This window comes from Jaculus jaculus, chromosome 11, assembly GCF_020740685.1.
Source record: "Jaculus jaculus isolate mJacJac1 chromosome 11, mJacJac1.mat.Y.cur, whole genome shotgun sequence".
Taxonomy (NCBI): domain Eukaryota; kingdom Metazoa; phylum Chordata; class Mammalia; order Rodentia; family Dipodidae; genus Jaculus; species Jaculus jaculus.
The window spans coordinates 18,402,819-18,419,212 of record NC_059112.1 but is presented as its reverse complement, the minus strand read 5'-3'; the positions used below and the strand labels follow the sequence as shown (position 1 = coordinate 18,419,212).

Sequence of the window (16,394 nt, the reverse complement as noted above, 5' to 3'; positions counted from 1 at the left end):
AGGAGTGGGGTTGCTGCTAGACACCTGACTGTATGGCTTTGGCCTTTTGGAGCTGATTTTCAAGAGGAATGTAGGATTTGAAACCTTGGCCTAAGAGATGCCTTGCAGTGCTGTAAGTACAGCTTGATGGACTATTCTGGTCAGAGTTGAAAGACCTGAATGCAGTAAGAACTATGGACTGTGAGGTTTGGCTTATGAGGGTGGGAAAGAACTTTGCTTGGACTGGATGAGCAGTTTGTGTGAGAAGCCTGCTGTTATGCCCGTGTCCTGAGAAGTTACGCAGGGTTGCTTTGTGTAGAAATGAACTGGTATGAGCAGAGGGATATGGCACAGAAAGAAAAATCTTTGGGTGAACTGCTGCCCATTTAGCTATAATTGAGAAATTACAACCTTTGAGATTGGGCCAGCTGACCTGCACTGGGGCAACAGGAAGAATGTAGACTCTTTTGAAGGGGCCTGAGTGCTCAAGGAGTGTCCTGTTCTTCAAAGTGTGCTTTATTCCCCACTGGATTAACAAATTGGCACCCTACCTGGTATTGTGGAGAAATGCAGGAAAGAGGGCCATTGAGTTTGCAACACGGTCTTGTGTTCTGGAAATGGCCATGGGCAGTGTGAAGCAGGTTTGCTGGACGCCAGCATGGAGTCCCCATGGGGCCATGACGACAACCATGAATTGCAGTGTAGACCCAGTGGAGATGCCGGATCCAAGAGATGGCTGCTCAGGAAAGCTGCCGGCCCCGATGAAGTTTTCCTGGATTGTGAGTAGCCTAGCTGCAGGGGCGGAATTGGGACTCAAGACCTGTTGCTGGCCAGAATTACTGGACTTGGAAGATCTGCCACTGGCTAGCTGTTGGACTTTAAGCTACAGAGTTTGATGTTTGCCCTGGTTGTTTTAAATCTTGTATTGGTTGATTATTTCTTTGCTATGCCCAGTGCCTTCTTTTGCAGTGTGACTGTTTATTCTGTGCCATTATGGGTTTTGGGGAGTTTTTTTGTTTTTTTTTTTTTGCTATTATGGCTCAGTTAAAAGACCTTGGACTATGAGGATGTATGAACATCATTGGAATTGATAAAAACTATGGGGACTCTTTAAAGTTGGACTGAATGCATTATATATTGTATCATGTATGGACATCAGTTTATAGAGGCCAGGGGCAGAATGTGGTGGTTTGATTCAGGTGTCCCCCATAAATTTAGGTGTTCTGAATGCTAGGTTCTCAGCTGATGGGGATTTGGGAATTAACACCTCCTGGAAGGAGTATATTGTTGGGGGTGGGCTTATGGGTGTTATAGCCAGTTTCCCCAAGCCAGTGTTTGGCACACTCTCCTGTTCCTGTTGTCTACCTTATGTGGGCAAGAGGGTGATGTATGCCCTTTACCCATGCCATTGTTTTCCCCTGCCATCGTGGAGCTTCCCCTCAAGCCTGTTAGCCAAAATAAACCTCTTTTTCACAGAAGCTGCTCTTAGTTGGGTGATTTCTACTAGCAATGTGAATGTGAACCTGACTGCAACAGCACCCACATAAATGCTGGGTGGGCACAGTGGCTGTCTATAATCCAAGCACAGGAGGCAGAAGCAGGAAATACCAAGGACAAACTGGCTAGCTATACTAGCTTAAGGGTGAGCTCTGAGCTCCAGTGAGATGCTGCTGCCTGGACAACAATGAGGAAAGTGACTGAGGAAAATACCTCATGTGACCATTGCCTTGTACTTAGAACCCATGAAACACAATACAGAATTCAGATACCGGTAGGTGGTCAATGACATGTGAAGACACTCCGCAATCAGTGAGGAAGTGACAGTTAAAACCGCAGGGAGATGCCAGTACGCACCCAGTAGCCTCTGTGAAACCACTGGCCGCACCAGGAGTCAGCAAGATGGAGCAAGAATTCTCTTCAACTGGGGTGAAAATGTACAAAGGCAAAAATTACTTTGAAAAGCGTTGGCAGTACACTGAGAAGATGAACAGAAGGTCATGCCATGACCCAGCCACTTCCCTCTAAAGTCCTGGCTCAGAAGAAGGCATTCATCCCCACACAGATGTATGTACTAATGTTCACTGCATTCTGCAGGTCATAAATAGGCAAAATTTTGAAAACGTCCAAAATGTCTACCAACAGGTAAGTTGTCTCCACAGAGTAAAAGCTTCTCATCAATATTAAGGAATGGACACAACTCAGCACGATGCAGGCGCCGGCCATCACGGCTCCCATCTGTGATCTTGGCACAGGCAGGAGGACATCACAGTGAAGAGGCCAGCCCCGGCCTGCAGTTGAGTCCAGGCCAGGCTGTGCTACACTGTGAGACCCTGTCTCTAAAGAAATAAGTGATTGATGATGATAGATGGACAGACAACAGACACAGACTGATTGATTAAATAAAAATAAAAGATGTTGAGGGCTGGAGAGATGGCTTAGCGGTTAAGCGCTTGCTTGTGAAGCCTAAGGACCCCGGTTCGAGGCTCGGTTCCCCAGGTCCCACGTTAGCCAGATGCACAAGGGGGCGCACGCGTCTGGAGTTCATCTGCCGAGGCTGGAAGCCCTGGCGCGCCCATTCTCTCTCTCTCTCCTTCCATCTGTCTTTCTCTCTGTGTCTGTCGCTCTCAAGTAAATAAATAAATAAAATTTTGAAAAAAAAATAAAAGATGTTGAAAAGAGCCACAGCTTTTTTTTGTTTTTGCTTCAAGAGAGGCTACATGCTTGGCATGCACAAGTCGCTGGCTTCTATGCCCAGCATGTGGCAGTGGAAAATAACCAGAGTCCACCCAGTATGATCCCAATAAACTTTGGAAAATGCAACTCATGAGTGGGGAGGAGAAGCCGATCAATGGTAACCCGGGATGAAGGACTCGGGGCCAGAGATGACAGAACACGTTCCCGAGGGGCCAGAGCTCCCTGCCTGATCCTGAGTATTTGTCCAAGGCATCTCAGCGCTCCTTCAAACAAGGCAGGCAATCAAATTTCCATAATGGTGCTAATACCAGTGGAGCGATGCCGGGGGACTGCGAAGTACAGCAAGCAGCAAGCAAGGTATCTTCCCTGCAAAGGAGGTTCCTCGGCAGGGAAGGCTACAGTTCAGAGGCATCGAGGTCAGGGCTACTGACAGCGCGGACAGCTCCCCAGTGACCGTGGAAGGTGCACACACGTGCATTAACAACCACACGAAGCACACTGCTTACTGCAGCGGACACATTGTTCACAGCCAAAATATCTTGAAGGAAGCCCCATAGTGAAGAACATTCTGGCCCCGCCTCCTTTTCTCATTGTCAACCAGCAATCAACCGCCGGCAGGGCAGCACTGAGGCAGACCCATGAGGAGGAGTGGCCCTGCTCAGAGCCCACACAGGCATGGAGCAGATCTCTGAGCAAGACAGGAATAGTAATTACTGCTCCAGGCATGCAGAGACAAGCAGGGCAGTTCACAGAGCCACAAAGCTTGCAGATAGCACGTACCAATTCATCACGCATTGACTACTGACTTATGTGCAAGGTCACTGGAAATAAATCCAGACAGAAAAATAAAATATGACGTTTTTGTTATTTTTAAAGGTAGCTGAGGTTAAAATGGTTTGCTTTCCACTGAATTCCTTAATATCCCTTAAATTCAAGGTCAAAAACTTATAAAAACAGACCTACAGGTGGTCTGACCTGATAATTTGAGTAACAATATATACACTATACAATGACAGCTGCTCTTTTTACCAGACCATGGCTTCCCCATCAGATCCAGAAGTAACAATGTTATTTTCAAATTATGCATTTCAGATTTTAGTTTCTAAAATACATAAATTATTCACACAAAATTATTCACATAAATTTAGAATTTTGTTCCTATCTGATGAAGCACTTTCTTCTATGAATTTTTTTCCTTTATCATCTTTGCTTTGACACCTGAGAAAGATCCAGAACCTCCTGATATGTGGCTTATACATTCTTTAACACATTTTAAAAGTTACAAATGACATATCCATAATGTGTCCTTGTGTGTCACAGAATTATTTACGCAATATTTATGTACACCTGTGCTTTCTATGTTTACATTACTGTAGAACCGATTTTTACCTTTCTTATTGAAAGCTTTATTAACTTCATCTACAAAGATTTCTCAAATACTTTATAAATGAGACGAAACATCATTATGAAAATATTAACTGCTACGATGGCCTTTCCATCTTTCATTTCCTGTCAACCACGCAATGTCCCGTTCTTCGTAGCTGCTGCGGATGTGCGTCACTGTCGTCCCGCAGATGCAGCATCAGCCCGGTGCGGCCGCCCATCATTCCGGGGACCAGAGCCCAGGGAGCGAGTCGGCTGTAGCGGTGAAATGCCACAGCGCTGGTATTCATCACTTCTGGTTATTTCAACTGTAGGACCACCTTAAAACACACACGGTGGGGGGGGGGGGATATCATCAGAATGAGGTTGCTACAGGATATGTGAAATGTTCTGGAATCTTGGAAGAGGGGTACAAAGAAGTCCAAACAAGCAAGAAGGGACCACAGTAACCCACAGCGCCTGCACACCAGATGTGTGTTTCGGATCACTGAGCCTTTACAGCAGGCCCTGGGGCTCAGCTGCCACACCCTCTCATCCACAGGCCTGCTGGGCTTCAGCTGCAAGTTTGCAGCTGGGCTGTGGACCTCTCACTGAAGCTGAAGGAAAATGGGAGCAAGTGCCCAGTCTGGGAAGCAGCTGACATCTGCCAGGTGTGGCTGGTTGAATGTGTGCCCACATAGACTCAGCTGTTTCGTTAAAGCTCGTAACTTGAATCTCCAGCCACCCGGCTGAAAAGGTGGCCCTGGAGACAGACAGATCCTGGGGTGGAGCCCTAACTGTGTTTGGGGGCAGATCTGATTTCCAGCCCAAAGGCAAGCAGAGCAGCCTGAGCTCTGGAGGGGCCTGCTGTCTGGTTGTGCTGGGAGCTGGTGGTTGTTATTGGCTGTTTGGTTTTCTCTCTGCTTAGATGTGTGGAACTTCCGCTGCCACCGGTATGCTTGAAATAAATTCCTTCTTCCCCTAATATGAGCCTGGTGTGGACGTTCATCCCAGCAACATGACGCTGACCACGGCCACAGGGCTTTAACAAGGGCAAGGAGCCAAGAAGACTGACAGTGGCCGGGCAGGTGGGTGAGAGACGCTGGGACCGAATCACCGAAACCAGACCACTTGGGAAGAGGCCGAGCGAAAATGAAGGGCAAAGTATTTTTGCTTCTTCCTCGCAAGTTTTTATTGTTTAATTATTATTATTTTCCTCATATATGGACTCCAGGCATGGTTCCGGACATTTAGCCACTGCTTAGGAAATGCAAAGTTTTTCAACATTCCACAATCAGTCTCATCTCAGCCTGACTTTGTACTAACGACAAATTATACCTTACATCTATTTAGACTGAAAAAACAATTTTTTTTATTTTTTTAAAAGTTATTTGAGACTGATTATGAGTGTGGCAGGGCCTCTACCCACTGCAAATGAATGCCAGATGCATGTGCCACTTTGTGCATCTGGCATTATTATGTGGGTACTGTGGAATCAAATCAAATCAGGGCCAGCAGGCTTTGTAATCAAGTGACTTTAATAGCTGAGCCATCTCTCTAGCCCTGCAAAAACAACTTTCTACCATTTGTCTGCTCAAATAAGGTATATTCTCAAGATCGTAGCTATTTTTAAATCCAAAACCTCAAAATCGACTAATCTCACAATCCCAAGGTTAAAAATATCAATATTAATGAACAATGAAGCAAACAAATCTAGCGATTAGAATAGCATTTTTCTCTTCATTCAAGCATTACTTGGTAACATGACCAAAAATAGGTAATTGAGTATTAAAATTATAATTAATTCAGCATTTATAACTAGGGATCAGGGAAGGCATTATCAATAAATATCTGTGCTTGACATAAAATATCAGGCAAAAGAAAACCCTAAAAACTAAAACATAGCCTGGGCTGAGGCATATGCCTCAAAACCTAAAGACCCAGGTTTGATTCTCCAGGTCCCATGTAAGCCAGATGCACATGGTGGTGCATGTATCTGCAGTTCATTTGCAATGGCTGGAGGCCCTGGCATGCCTATTCTCTCTCTCTCTCCCTCCCTCTCTCTCTGTTTCTAATAAATAAATAAATAAAAATAAATCTTAAAAAAAAAGTGGCAAGAACCCTTTCTCAATGAAACAAAAAACAAACAAAACAAAACAAAAAGCGCTAAGTCAACTATCCCTTGTGAGGTCCTCATTAAAAAAAAAAAAAGCCAAAGGACCCAGGTTCAACTGCCCAGGACTGACATAAGCCAAATGCAGAAGGTGGTACATGCATCAGGAGTTTGTTTGCAGTGGCTAGAAGCCCGTTTGCTTGCCTGCCTGCTTGCTTGCTTGCTTTTTTCTTTCTTTTTCTTCTTTCTCTATCTTTCTCTCCCCCCATCCCTCCAGGCCTCTTTCTCACTCACTCTCAAATAAATTCATTAAGAAAAGAAACATAGCAAGCCAGGCGTGGTGGCACACACCTTTAATCCCAGCACTCAGGAGGCAGAGGTAGGAGGATCACTGTGAGTTGAGGCCACCCTGAGACTATGTAGAGAATTCCAGGTCAGCCTGAGCTAAAGTGAGACCCTGCCTGGAAAAACCAAAAAAAATAAAAATAAAAATAAAATAAAAACATAGCCTGTTTTCCTTTTATTGCTTTAAGAGTATTGTCAACACTTAAACATGTAAGCTACAGGCGATGGTTTGAATGTGACATGTCTCCCACAGCTTCATGCGTTTGTAATCCCAGGCTGGTAGAGCCTTTGGCAGGTGGAGCCTTGCTAGAGGTGTGTCCTGGGGGGGGGGGGAGGCACCTTGAGATCTTATATTCCAACCCCCCACGCCTGAGCTAGCTAGCTCACTCTTGCTAGTGATGTGAGGATAAGTGCCAGCTTACTGCTTTTGCCATGTTTTCCCCACCATGGTCGAACTTCCCCCTCAAAACTGTTAGCCAGAGATAAACCCTTTCCTTCCATGAATTGAATCAGGCCGGATGTTTCTCCCCAGCAACAAGAAGGTGACTGCCGCCCTGCATGAAACAAGGCAAACCTACCTTGTTAGCAGCTTCCAATGAAGTTATGAGCATGTGCAGCTCTTCCTTACTCATTTCAACAGAGTATGGCTTCACATCACCATTTTCTTTCACATCTAGATGAAGGTTTAACAGTGGCATTTGTAAAGTGGCAATCTTGTCACTAGAGAGTGCCAGCTGTTCAAAGGGAAAAGACAGTAAATAAACAGGAAGATGGACTACAATGAGTACGTGTCAAAGCCAGGTGAGAGTGATTTAAAAGTACTACTGCTTGCTGTCAAATACCAGGGAACAGAATAAACGGAACTGTCAAAACAATGTATGTTGAGAGACTCGGAACAGAAGGCACGAAGTGGGAGGGAACAAAGGACAGCGAGAGCAAAGGGAACGTCTAGAGCTCCGTGGGTCCAGCTACACAGGTGCCCCTTCCCCAGCATAGCAATAGTCTAACCGGACAATTCTGGGAAGAGCTGAATGAATGGGTCCAAGGCAACAAGAAACAACATTCTTAGAGTTGAAGCTACTAAACTGACAACTCCCATCTAATAAAAAACAAAACAAACTACTCAGAAACATTCAGAAAATTAAGACTTTGTTGATAAACATGATATCAAGTATCATCCAAAAGACTTTTAGGCTTGCGACTGTAACTATCACAGTTCTGTTTGGTTTTATCTTGTCCAGGTACATAGTCTCATGTGTTTCAAAGCAAATTCACATGCCATGATTTTAAATTCCTGGTTATTCTTTTCTGTTGGGTTCCAAATCATTTACCTCTTAAGTTCAGAGGCTAAAACTAAACAGATTACTAAAATAATAACATAAGAGATTTAATAGTTGAAAACATCTATTAAAAGCCACAACTAATAACAAAAAGATGGAATGAGCCCATTTACTTTCCCAACTTTTTCTTCTCTTGAACCACAAAGAAAATGAGGCTTCTCTTTTCAGATGGCAGTGACCTTGGGATGACTCAGAAGGCACCATGGTGCTGAGAAGTGACAGAGGAGTGCTCAGCACTGAAATATCTCTATCACACCTTCCAAGGCTCAGGGTCCATTGCAGAAGAGATGGCAGAAAGAATGCAAGAGCCAAAGGAAGGGTAGGACTCCTTACAACATGCTCCTCCAGACACAAAATGGCCTGGATATCCATGACCTCACAGTGCCTGACACTACCTACACAAGACCATCATAAGAGGAGGAAAAGATCATGACATCAAAATAAAAGACTGATTGAGATGGGGAGGGGATATGATGGAGAGTGGAGTTTCAAAGGGAAAAGTGGGGGGAGGGAGGGAAACACCATGAGTTATTGTCTACAGTTATGGAAGTTGTCAATAAAAAAATAAAATTGCCAGATGTGGTGGTACATGCCTGTAGTCCCAGCTACCTGGAAGGCTGAGGCAGGAGGATCACTTGAGTCCAGGAGTTCTGGGCTGCAGTGAGCTATGCCAATCGGTTGTCCACACTAAGTTTAGCATCAACATAGTGACTTCCTGGGAGCAGGGTTGCCTAAGGACGGGTGAACCAGCACAGGTTGGAAATGGAGCAGGTCAAAAAATAAATTAAGGGGCTGGAGAGATGGCTTAGCAGTTAAGGTGCCTGCCTGCAAAGCCAAAGGACTTAGGTCGACTCCCCAGGACTCATGTAAGCCAGATACACAAGGGGACACACACATCGAGTTTGTTTGCAGTGGCTGGAGGCCCTGGTGCACCCATTCTCTCTCTCTCTTTCTCCCCCTGCCTGCCACTGTATCTCTCTCAAATAAATAAATAAAAATAAAATATTAAAAAGAGAAAAAAATAATTTAAAAAAATAGAACGAAATGCATGCCACCAGGCAGGCGTGGTGGCACATGCCAACATATGACTGAGACTACATAGTGAATCTCAGATCAGCCTGCGCTAGAACAAGATCCTACCTAGAAAGACCAAAAGAACTAATAATAATAATGGGCTGGAGAGATGGCTTAGTGGTTAAGCGCTTGCCTGTGAAGCCTAAGGACCCTGGTTCAAGGCTCGGTTCCCCAGGTCCCACGTTAGCCAGATGCACAAGGGGGCGCACGTGTCTGGAGTTCGTTTGCAGAGGCTGGAAGCCCTGGCGCGCCCATTCTCTCTCTCTCCTTCTATCTGTCTTTCTCTCTGTGTCTGTCGCTCTCAAATAAATAAATAAATAAATAAATTTTAAAAAAAGAAATAATAATAGTAATAATAATAGTAATGCATGCCACCATGCCTGATTTTTTTACACAGGTTCTGAGGACTGAACTCAGGTCCACATGCTTACAAGGCAAGCACATTACTGAATGACTGGGCCATCTCCTCGGCCTCCCTAGCTATGAGATTCTTACCTTTAACTGCCAATCAAAATCCTGTAGCTGAGCAGAAGAAATCGCCACTATTTCTCCTAAAAGAGCCTGCTTAATTTCATCTCTTCTACTTTTCAAGCATTTCAAGATAGTTTCTTGATGACATGAATTCAACTGACTCAGCTGTTCAAGTGCCTATAAAAATGAAAATAGAAAGTTAGAGGGCCTTCAGGCTTAAAATGTAAATATAAAGCCACCTTTTACACACCTTTCAAAAAAAATAACACTTCAGCCAGGCAGGCATGGTGGCCCATGCCTATAATCCCCACACTCGGGAGGCAAAGGTGGGAGATCGCTGTGAGTTTGAGGCCACCCTGAGACTACGTAGTGAATTCCATTCTGGGTTAGAGTGGAGGCCCTACCTCGAAAAACCAAAAGGCTGCACTTGTTAAAGAGAAACTCACTCAAAGCACTGGACAGTAGGAAAAGTGCCCTGTGGGCAGGACCTTAAAGGTCAGAAGATACATCCTGTGGCAACCCAAAATCACTTGAAAGAAGAGAGCATAAACCTGGGGGCACCCTGCTCAAACACAACCCCTACGGGAGTGTTTCAAAAATCAACCTGTAAGGCACATAGAGGTGGCTGGGCATGGAGGCACATCCCATTAACTCCAGAACTAAGAGGCAGAGGTAGGAGGATCACTGTGAGTTTGAGGCCAAGCTGAGACTACAGAATGATTACAGGTCAGCCTGGGCTATAGCAAGACCCTACCTAAAAACAAAAATATAGAAGGCAAATATAAAAGGCATATCAAGGCTTGTAGAGCTGTGGTCCAAGGGGGACAAGCTACATCCTAAGATGACAGTCAAACTTCACAGCCCCACCCACGTGGTACTAGCTTTGGAGGCATGGCGGATGCAAGCATGAAGGAGTCACGGAGTCTTTCTTCTTGGTTCAAGATAGGGTTGGAATTATATCCAAGGAATTCTTCCTGAGGGGCCACTGTGTGAAGAAGCTATGAAGGTGAACCCTAAGTTGCAATGGAGACCCCAAGATGGTGACGGTGCCAGGTCTGTGAGCTGTCCACTGAGGAAGCTGCAGACACAGGGTCGGGGCGCCTCAAGACAGGAAGCTACACATGCTGCAGGAAGCAGAGGCGCGGGGTAGGAATACCTAAGCTCATTGGAGCCCAGAGGACTCCACCACAAGCCCCACGTGCCAGACACTGAGCTTCAAGATCTGGAGTTTGTCCTGTTGGGTTTTCAGTCTTGTTTTATCTGATCTTTCCTTACAATGCCCCCATTCCTCCCTTTGGAACTAGAAATGTTTACTCTGTGCCACTGGGTGCTGGAAGCACATAACTTATTTTTCAGTGGTATAGGAGATCACAGGTAAGAGTTTGCTTGATTCTTAGAAGAGACTCCACACTTACTAATCTGAACAGAGCTGGAGTTGTTAAAGACTATGGCAAGTTTTTGTTTTGCTTTGTTTTGATTTTTCAAGGTAAGGAGGTTTCACTCTAGCTCAGGCTGACCTAGAATTCCTTACATAGTCTTGGGTGACCTCGAACTTACAATCCTCCTACCTCTGCCTCCAGAGTGCTGGGATTAAAGGCATATGCCACCATGCCGGGCCTGACTATGGGGAGTTTTTGAAGTTGAACAGAATGTGTTTTAAAAGCCATAAGCTTATGAGGAAAAGAGGTAGGAGGTTATAGCTTAAGGTGACAAGAGATAAAATTGTGATGGTCAGTCTTGGCTGTCCGCAGGATTTAGAGTCACCATGGAAACATATGTGGGCACACATGTTTGTGAAGGACTTTCTCAATTAGGTTATTTTGGCTGGTGCGTGGGACTGCACAGGAAGAGGAAGCTGGCTGAGCACCAGCGTTCCTCTCGCTGCTTCCTGCCCATGGTACATGAGACCCGCTGCTTCCTGTTCCCGCTGTCAGGCCTTCTCGCCGTGAATCCCAAAGGGAAAAAAAATTTGCTTCTTTACATTGCTTTTACTAGGTACTTTGTTAGAGCAATGAGAAATGTAACTGAAATATCACACTAACAAATGATAAAAAATATAATTCTAAAAACACCTTGATAAAATTTAATACCCACCAATGAAAAAGAAAATTATCAGTAAAGTTGGAAATGTCAGAAACTTGTTTAATATGACAATGAGTATCTATAAAATCATACAACTAAATGGTGAAATAGTGAACAGCTTCTCCCTATGATCAGTAATAAATAAAGCCTAAGTCTACTATGACACCTTTATTTATTCTTTTATTTTAAAAGATTTTACTTATTTGTGGATTTATTTATTTATTTGAGTGGCAGAGAGGCACAAAGAGAGAATGGGCGCACCAGGGCCTTTAGCTACTGCAGGCAAACTCCACACTCATGCTTCCTTGTGCATCTGGCGTACATGGGTCCTGGGGAACCAAACCTGGTTCATTAGGCTTCGCAGGCAAGTGCCTTGACCACTAAGCCATCTCTTCAGCCTCTTTCTTTGTGAACACTATCCTAAACTGGCTAGCGAGATAAGGCAAGAAAGAGAAATAATGCATACAAATACCCTTCACTTCTAAAATCTGTAACAATTACAGGCAGTAAAATCAGAAAGCTTGCTGAACACAGGGCAAGTACATAAAAATCAACTGCTTTAAGACACGCATGGTGGTGCATGCCTTTAATCCCAGCACTCAGGAGGCAGAGGTAGGAGGACTGCCATGAGTTCGAGGCCACACTGAGACTACATAATTAATTCCTGGTCAGACTGGACCAGAGTGAGACCCTACCTCAAAAAACCAAAAAAGGTCTGGAGAGATGGCTTAGTGGTTAAGCGCTTGCCTGTGAAGCCTGAGGACCCCTGTTTGAGGCTCGATTCTCCAGGACCCACGTTAGCCAGATGCACAACAGGGTGCACCCGTCTGGAGTATGGTTTGCAGTGGCTGGAGGCCCTGGCGCACCCATTCTCTCTCTCTATCTGCCTCTTTCTCTTTCTCTCTCTCTCTCTCTCTCTCTCTCATTCTCAAATAAGTAAAAATAAAAGCAAAAAATTAAAAAAAGAAAAAAAGAAAAGAAAACCAACTGTTTCTACATACTAGGAATAAACATCTGAAAAATAAAATTAAAGAGCACTAACACACCATTTACTTAGAAATAAATGTAGCCAAGTATTTTCAAACTTTCTACACAGAAAAAAAAAAAAATCACAAAATATTAAGAAGTCAATTAGTTGTTAGACAGTATACACATCACTTCCTAATGATAGACCATGTGTCTATCACTAGGAAGTGATGTGTATGCTGTTAATACTTTAAAAGCAACTTATTTATGACTAGGTCAAGAAATTTGGTGTGAAGTTACCTCTTCATCAGAAAAATTTTTACCAACAACAGCTTTGAAAAATTTGGTCACATCCTCAATAACATTCCTCCACTCGGCTGAATTCCAAACATTGAGATAATCCTGGTGTCGAGGGTACGCTCGGCCACAAAGGCCATCGATTATCTTGTGAAGAAGCTAGACAGAAAAAGGAAATACATGTAGTTATGAGTAAAATTTTTTAAGATGGATTTAGATTCCTAACAAATGGCAGGAGATGTCCCTGTTATATACAAGAACACTGAAGAAACAGAAATGTATCTATGTGGGGTGGAAAGATGGCTTAGAGGTTAAGCGCTTGCCTGTGAAGTCTAAGGACCCCAGTTCAAGGCTTGATTCCCCATGACCCCCGTAAGCCAGATGCACAAGGGGGGGGGCATGTTTTTGGAGTTCCTTTGCAGTGGCTGGAGCCCTGGTGAGCCCATTCTGTCTCTATCTGCTTCTTTCTCTGTCACTCTCAAATAAATTAACAAAACCTTAAAAAAAAAGAATGTAACTATGTTTAAGATTTTTAATCACTATTATGTTTTATTACTTTGGTTTTCACAGACCATGTGTTACCCTGTAGCCCAGGCTGGCCTGGAACTCACAGGTTAGCCTTGAACAATCCTTCTGCCTCAGCCTCCCAAGTGCTGAGCCACCATATCTGGCTAAATGCCACGGTGTCCATTACTATGCCCACCTTTGGCAACTAAAATACTTTTAAAGACATACTTGCTTTACCAACATTTCTGAAAGAAAAATGGTTAAGTGTAAAAGCTTTCCCCACTGGGTCCCTAGACACCATACCGATACCCATAATCAAAGGGGCATGACTTTTCCCTCAGTCTTTTACAGAAGCTGTACACACTTCACTTTGGCCCCTCACACCTGCAACCCAGGCACTCGGGAGGGAGGGGGGAGGACTGCTGTGAGTCTGAGGCCAGCTGGAAGTACACGGTGAATCCCAGGTCAGCCTGGTCTAGAAAAATCACAATATATAAATAAGTAAATAAGTAAATAAAATAATAAAGTAAATAAAATAAGTAAATAAAAACTTCATTTTGCTTTGACTCCATTTCCAAGGCATTCACATTTCTTCTGCTCTAAGAAACCCCTCACACTGTTCTTTCTTTTGCTTTGCTTTTGCACTACCCTACCTTAATACCTGTGGTGCAAATCGTAACACAGACAGAGGTGAGCAGCCGGAACAAGCTGACCCGTACGGATCCCAGGTTCTAGCTTCACTATGTGCTCTGCATTTGTGTTGCCTCCAATGTCACATGACGATACCATTTCTTTCCACAATGATGTAATTGTGTAAGGCTAAGTATACTCCCTTAACACATACTAAATATGTGTGCACTACTAAGCTATTATATTGCCGCTAGTACTTCTCCCCTCAACGTTAATTACCTGAGTACTCACTACATACACTACATGCTACACACTCATATTCCTAGAACTCACACCATGTTGCTCAGGTCATATGTGCATTTTTGGTCATTTGTTGTTGTTGCTTTTTTTTTCAAGATAGGGTCTCATGCCGGCCCAAGCTGGCCGTGATCCTCCTACCTCCACCTCTCAGACTCCTAAGCGCTGGGATTAAAGGCATGTGCCACCACACCAGGCAGATATTTCATCCTCTTTTTCTTTAACATTTTTTTATTTATTTACAAGCAGTGAGATAGAGAGGAGAGGCAGACAAGAGAGTACGGGACACACCAGGGCCTGCAGCCACTGCAAACAAACTCGGCTGAACTCCCCGCTTTGTGCCTATCTGGACACTGGGGAAAGATTTTATTAGTCTGAGCAGGCAAGCCTCTTAACCACTGAACCATCTCTCCAGCATCGTCTAAGAGTTGGGTTTAACCCCAAATATCTGGGAAATAACATTTTTAAGACTTCACTTGTTTATTTTTACGTCAGCTTTTTTTTTTTTTTTTAGTTATGGCGTTTCCCAAGTGATTCCTTCACAGCCTTTGAGTTCATTTTAGTCGCTCCAAAACCGAAGCCCTTTAAGACCAGCCCTTTTAAGAAAGAAGTGATGTTGGGTCTGCAGAGATGGCTTTAACAGTTAAGGCTTGACTGTGAAGCCAAAGGATCCAGGTTCGATTCCCCAGGACCCACCCAGGTAAACCAGATGCACAAGGGGGCGCATGCCTCTGCAGTTCCTTTGCAGTGGCTGGAGGCCCTAGAGCACCCATTCTCCCTCTGTCTCTCTGCTTGCATATAAAATTTAAAAATTAAAAAAGAAAGAAGTGATGTTTATCCCCAGATGCTAAAACAGGGCACAACTGGGTAGGGTACCATTCCCCTAATCCCCGTTATTTGAGGGGAAAGCCTGAGTGAGCCCTTGAGTGAGACTGAGGTCCCCAAGACCCTCGCAGCCAGTGCCCTCCGCAGACTATGCCAACCTCCGTCCCCGGCCAGGCTGCTTGCTCCCGGGACGATCCGGAAGGAGCTGGATCCCGGCCGCCGCCCTCCGGACGCGGGTCACCGGGTCGGGGGAACGGACGGGGGCGCTGCAGCGCGCCATCGATCGCGCCCAAGGGAGCCCGGGCGGCCCACCACGACCCCGACCCCGACCAGGCCCCGAGCGACCGAGCACGGTGCCCAGGGCCAGACCCGGGGTCGCCACCCCGCGCCCCCGGCCTCGCGCCCATCCTCCTCCATCCCCGGCCGCCCCGCGCGCCTCTCACCGGCGCGCCCCGCTCCGGGGGCAGCTTGTGCAGCCGCCACAGCGCCGAGCCCTCTTCCGGCTCCATCCCTGGGCGACGCCGCCGGCGGGGTCACGTGGCGAGCTCCCGGCCACGCCCCCTCTCGACCACGTGACTGCGTCGCCCCGCCCCTCTGTGGGCGGGGCGGAGCGAGGTGCTTGCGCGCGTGCGCAGAGACGAGGCCACCTTTCCTATGGAGACCGCGGGAGTGTCCCGCCGGCTGAGCTGTCCCCGTCCCAACTCCGGCCTGTGACTGATGATTCACAGATCTCAAGGCAGTTTGCGGAGATCTATTGAATGTCCTCTCTACAGAAAGTCACCATTACCCAGGGCCTCGTCCTAATGCGGTAGTGATGCAGGAATTTGGGGTTGCTTGTGTACATCAGTCCGCTGATCATTTTGGGGACTTCCGGATCCTTGTTCTATGAATTGGAAGGATGAAATCCACCGACCGGGGCATAAGGTTCAGATAGACCTTATTACAGTTTAAAGCTTTAGGAGGACGAAGAGAAGGGAGCTTAAGCCTAGAACATAAGAGAAGGCAGCAAGATGGAGCTCTTGCCCAGGGAGGGAAGAGGGGGTGTTAGAAGCCCACCTCGGAGACGCAGATCTGGGTTTTTATGAGCAGTGGCTACGTGAGGAAAACCAGGTCAGCAGGTTGCTGTGGACAAAGACCAGATTTTACAGCTTTGCCAGACATCTTAGGTAAGGATCAGAGTTTCTGCCCTCTGGGAAGGGCACAAGCTTGATCTAGAGAGCTTTCCTGGAGGCTGTGACATGCAGGTTTCTGCAAGCTTTGTGACATTTCCTGCTTTGAGACAAGGAATGAAAAACCATTCACTTTTGGAGTTCTGGTACCCTGACCGCTCAGCCAGTTTCTGTCTCCTATCAGTAGCCTGATCTGGAAGGGAAGTTCAGGGCTTGCAGTAAAAAGGTGCTATTTTCACTACT

At 45.6% G+C, this 16,394-nt stretch overlaps 1 protein-coding gene across 1 annotated transcript; it reads right to left on the bottom strand.

Moving 5' to 3' along the window:
- Nucleotides 1–3,519: 3,519 nt before the first annotated feature.
- On the bottom strand, nucleotides 3,520–15,514 carry Commd8 (COMM domain containing 8). The gene is made up of 5 exons (XM_045161742.1): nucleotides 15,426–15,514; nucleotides 12,727–12,882; nucleotides 9,403–9,555; nucleotides 7,072–7,227; nucleotides 3,520–4,376 (listed from the first exon to the last, which is right to left on the bottom strand). Exons 1-5 carry the CDS (start codon nucleotides 15,489–15,491, stop codon nucleotides 4,356–4,358), a joined length of 552 nt encoding a protein of 183 aa, XP_045017677.1. The 5' UTR covers nucleotides 15,492–15,514; the 3' UTR covers nucleotides 3,520–4,355.
- Nucleotides 15,515–16,394: the final 880 nt, after the last annotated feature.